This window comes from Eurytemora carolleeae, unplaced genomic scaffold (assembly GCF_000591075.1).
Source record: "Eurytemora carolleeae unplaced genomic scaffold, Eaff_2.0 scaffold2399, whole genome shotgun sequence".
In the NCBI taxonomy this organism is placed as follows: domain Eukaryota; kingdom Metazoa; phylum Arthropoda; class Copepoda; order Calanoida; family Temoridae; genus Eurytemora; species Eurytemora carolleeae.
The window spans coordinates 1-5,204 of record NW_019398284.1 but is presented as its reverse complement, the minus strand read 5'-3'; the positions used below and the strand labels follow the sequence as shown (position 1 = coordinate 5,204).

Here is a 5,204-nt window from a genome sequence, read left to right as displayed (position 1 = left end):
TGCGGCTAGGACGCGAAGCGCTGCGGCCACGGGTTAGGTTAAGTTAAGACACTTCCTGTCAGACCCATGTACAAAATTGATAGGAGGGAAGGGGGCTCGGGGAGGGGTCCAAAAATCGTTCTCTAGGATTATACCAAGATCCCTGCACAAGACTAACTAGTAACTCAGTTACACAGACACTACTAAGAAGAAGAACTAAGAAGAGATAATTTGGCGGGTTTACGCAACACCGACCGGTCCCTGCCTACAAACAGCTGTTTTCAGTACAGCTTCACGTGGATTTTCAGGGGTAATCATTCGTTACTAAATAAACTTTTTAACATTTTTACTGGGTTTAGTTTTTGAACTATCAAGAATTTCAAAAATGATATCATTATTTAAGAGAAATGCGGAAAAAATAGTGTGATCGGACAGACGGTACTATTTCTTCAGTCCCACACTTCCGTCCTCAGGGGCGTACGAGGGGGGGGGCAGGCCCCCTGAACCCCCTGAAGGGGGTACTCATTAAAAAATACTCTAACATCTTACTTTGCCCTCAACTAAAAATGTTTCATTAAAAATCTTTAAACAATACCAACGAGGTTATAGTGTATAAGATCGAAGTGATGATGTAACGTTATAAATCATGATATCAAATTTATATTTACACAGACTACACTGAAGGTAGTATTGATTAAAGCTTTTTTTAATAAAACTTTTTTAAAAGCTTTAAAAATTCATGATTTATAAATCTTTGCAACCAAACTGTCAGTTTATTTCAGAAGTTAAAAACTTCATGTTTTAGCATGCTGTTTAATAGCCCACATTCAAGGGACCAGGCAGTGGCGGATATAAGGGGGGTTATTGGGGTTATTTACCCCCCCCCCTTATACCTCTTTAAACCTCACTATATATCCTACTCATTCACACACTTAATGCACTTTTAACTATTTATAACACTGTTATTTTGGTTCGCAGTATTAAAAAGTTTTTGAACAGAAATTTCTTTTTATCGAGAAGGTTCAAGCCTTTTCAGATTTAATTTTGTCGCGAGCTTTAGCGAGGGACAAAATATAATCTAAAAAGCGTGAGAACCTTCGAGATATAGAGAAAGTCCAAAAACTTTACAGCACGTTGTGCCAAAATAATAGTGTTGTATAGGTAATTTCATGAAACGTTTGTGTACATATTTCAATGGCTATTTCTAGATCAAATAAGCTTTGAAACAATAAGCAGAAGTCAAAATAAAGTTGATTTCAATTTTATTATTATTTCAATTGAAAAATAATATTTTGGAAATATCCTAAATTTTTTGGAGAAAATCCGGCAACCAATTAAAACATTATAGCACACGTGCTATAATGTACAGCTAATTTAACTTTTAACTTTTAAGATGATTACTTTATGGCACGTTAATTATGAAATTCACAATGAAGTGAGGAAGAATGATGAAGTACACAATAGTTTCATAAAAATACTTTCACACTTGCACTAATTCAAAATCATTTACTTTACTCAAGGCCCGTAACAATTTTTGTGCATGGGGGCACACAATTGAGGGGCAAAGCACTCGCACACACCCCAAAATCACTTTTATCTTTTTCATCTTAAAGATTTGACAGGGGGGCATGCGCCGTGTGTCCTCCCCCCCCCCCAGTTTTCAGGAAATTTAAAAAAGAAATTTACTTCATGACAAGAAAAATGCATTTATGCTTTAATCCTGCCATAATTTAGTTATATTTATTATACTAGGCTTTTTGGGCGCTTCGCGCCCATCATCTTTTTAAATTGTGAACATGTTATTTTTGTTTACATTTTAAAAAAAAGATAAAAAAATTTTGCGGATTTAAAAAAAAAATTCGCGGATTTTCAAGAATTAAATTTTTTTTACAAAATTAAAAACCTTTAAATCACATTTTTTTTTTATCATTCATAAACCTTTCCTGTGGTCACGTGATGTCCCACAAAAAAATTTGGGCCCGATCGGTTCAGCCGTTTTGACGTTTATTTGATACAGACAAACAAACAGACACCCAAACAGACAAGCCAAATTTATATATAGATTGCCTTCCTTATTGCAAATCTTTAAACCAACTTTAAAATATGTATTTCAACGATTTGTTTTACAACAAATATGATTTAAATACTGAAAAAATTAAATATAACTTATTTATGAACTTTCCTGCTAATTTTCAATTATTATAAGTTTTCCAAAAAATGAGAATCAAATGCAGGGGAAGAGATTTGCAAACCTTGATTAGTTCCATCCCTGTCACTTAGTGTCATGTTGGGTACAAATATTATGATCAACGTTTTAATAACTCTCCCTGTGCCGAGTCCAAATATAAATTAAAGAAACTACAGGGTGTCCCAAAAAAACATGGAATTCAGTGACAAATTGGATATCGTCTTTGTTATGAATTAGCATTGTAATACCTAATTTCAAAAGCCATAATAGTAATATGTCTGCTATAGAGTTTATTTTAAGAAAAGGGTAAAAGATGTGAAGATGTATCTATAATGTCTCCGCAAGATGAACAGTGAAGACGGACAAGTTTACTCTGTTTAAATACTGCAATTTTCTTGTTTTACTAAGTACAACCGTATGCAGTCAAAACATAAACAAACAAAATGTGAACATAGCAGTCGCAGACGAAACTCTTACAGATTACAGCTTTCTCAGTAGGTATTACTTTACTAAATCGAAGAATTATTTAAAAAGACGATATCAAATTCGTCACTGAATTCTCATGTTTTTTGGGACACTCTGTATTTCCAGAATATTATTTAGCACTACGAGAACTATACACATAAAACTATTTAATTCTTTTTATAAATAGAATTGCAACTGTGAGCAGTCGTTTATTTTCAATGAAAACCCATGCCATTTTTTAAACAATTCAAGTTTCTCCATTTTCGCACATATCACAATTTGGAATCTTGGACGCGTTTTGAAACATTATACTTTCATAATTTGAGAAATCCATTAATTCAGAACAAAACGCAATTTCATAATTAACAGAATAGCGCAAATCACTTAAAATATTTTTATCTTTTAAATTATTCTGAAATTTGATGCAACATTCATACTTCTAAATGTGGAGAATACAAATGGTTTCAAGTTTCCTCCATTTTTAAAAAAATAAAATTCCTGCATTTTTCTGTTCAATTTTATTGCAAGATTAATATTATATCTATATTAGAACTTTTCAATATGTTTTAAGTCTTCATATTTTGAAATATCAAAGCAGAATATATTTTTTACATTTTGGTTTTTTATTGTTTCATTATATAAATTTTACCGAATGCAAAAACACTTGTTTTGTTACCAAATTGTGTAAATGCTTGAAAATAGCATTGATTCAAATCTGTGAAATGTCTCGAAATCTTTTCTTCTCATCTTGAATTGAAAAATATTAACAGTTATAAAAGATAACTGTGCACATTTGACCCAAACCTTACTCTCAGTGTCAGGTCTGGGCCAAATCACGGTTTGGAACTTTCTTCCCCTGAAATAGCTGCAAAGAAAAGGCTAAATGTAAATAATTTAGGTTTGTAATAAAGAACTGAATTTTAATATATTAATCACCTATTTAAATTGAAAAAAAACGAAAATCCACTATTTTGGCGACTTAAGTACCAAAAAATACCAACCAAGTTGAGTTCTGTCTTTTATAAATATTTATCTATAAACCCTTCCAAAAATAGATAAAAGCAATAAAGAAAACTTTGAATAAAGCTTTATCACATCAATTCTTTTTTACGTAATTTTTGAATAACATAAATCGGCAGTTTATTTATTTCACATATAACATTTATTAAAATGATATTATTATCGAGAAAAAAACTAAAATATATCAATTAACTTTTTTCGTACAATACATTTTAACAATAATAAATTTTAACTAAGCCACTAAACAATTGGTTATCTATAAGGCATTGTAATTAACAAGGCAAATATGGCAATTGTACAACTTTATGTGAAAAATAATAGATATATAAATACTATTATATTCATGATTATCTAAAGGGGTTGAACCGTTATTTTATCTCAATGTATCTTGCTGCTCCATAGCCAGGGGCGTATTCAGGAATTTGTCCAGGGGGACTCGGCATAGATTTTACTGTACCAGGGGGGGCTAAAAGTGTACACCCATCGACCAAGTATCACTTATTTTTAATTTTCAATAAATTGGAATCTGGACTAATTCCTGTAAAAATGGTAACCACATTAAGAAAATCTAGGATAGAACTATAATCGAGCTTACGAAATAATCCCGCGTGAAACAAAGACGACATAGAAGTTGTCACTTAAGTCCAATGTTTATTGAGACACCCTGTATTTTCTTACCATGGTTTATTTTTATCCCTTTCAATAATCACTAACGGGGTTTACCTTCAATAAATGCGCCGTACTGTATTTATAGTATACAATTATAACAATAAAGTAAAGAAAGTGTTTTTGTGTTAGGACTGCTATGCATTAAAAACATTTCAGGATTGTAAATTGTACAACTATTTAGTAAATACTAATTTACTAAATACACTTGAAGGTTATCATGTACAGAAAATTCAAACAGCTAAACGCTTACTTTTACTGCATAATTTAAAAAAAAAACATATCACTTTATATCACATAAAGTTTGAAAATACATTATTGAACGATAGTTTAAAAAGTTTTGATTTTACGTTGACATGCAGACTGTACAGTGTACATACACTAGAGTACTAGGTTACAGGACATGCAGACTGTATAGTGTACGTTCACTAGGGTTATACATGACATGCAGGCTGTACAGTGTGCGTTTACATAGGGTACAGGAAATGCATATGTCATTATTTGGTTTCCTTTTGCATCTTTTGTCGCGTTTGATCTTAAAAACATTTCGTAACAGAAAATTTTGATCTAAAGATGTCTTAATTTTTAAGTTCTCTGTTTACAATTTTGATGACAAAAAAAAGAGTATTTCAAAAATTATCACTGATCATACGGCCGACCAAATTATTTTAGAATTTTTGCCTTTAATTCTGTCCTAATTCAGTTATTTATCAAAATATTTTTAAGAGTTTTGGATCTGAATTCAGCATACTTCCAAGAAAATGATTGTAATGATTTTAAACTATAAAACAGCAAACTATACTTATGTATATTGTACAGAAGTTTAATGACTTTAAAGCTGGGCACATTAAAATCAAGAATATGAAGAATCAATTTATTAGCCATG

The 5,204-nt window shown here is 31.3% G+C and overlaps 1 protein-coding gene and 1 long non-coding RNA gene across 2 annotated transcripts in view; both read right to left on the bottom strand.

Annotated features, from left to right (window-relative positions):
• The window catches only part of LOC111717139 (nucleosome assembly protein 1-like 1), a 14,444-nt gene extending 12,012 nt beyond the window's left edge, over positions 1-2,432 (bottom strand). The window contains exon 1 of the mRNA XM_023492646.1: positions 2,416-2,432. Coding sequence (XP_023348414.1) covers positions 2,416-2,432 — 17 coding nt within the window. The remainder of the gene's footprint in view (positions 1-2,415) is intronic.
• Positions 2,433-3,762: 1,330 nt separating this feature from the next.
• On the bottom strand, positions 3,763-4,604 carry LOC111717140 (uncharacterized). Its single transcript, XR_002768689.1, has 2 exons — positions 4,572-4,604; positions 3,763-4,452 (listed from the first exon to the last, which is right to left on the bottom strand). It is a non-coding gene; the product is annotated as an uncharacterized LOC111717140 (long non-coding RNA).
• Positions 4,605-5,204: the final 600 nt, after the last annotated feature.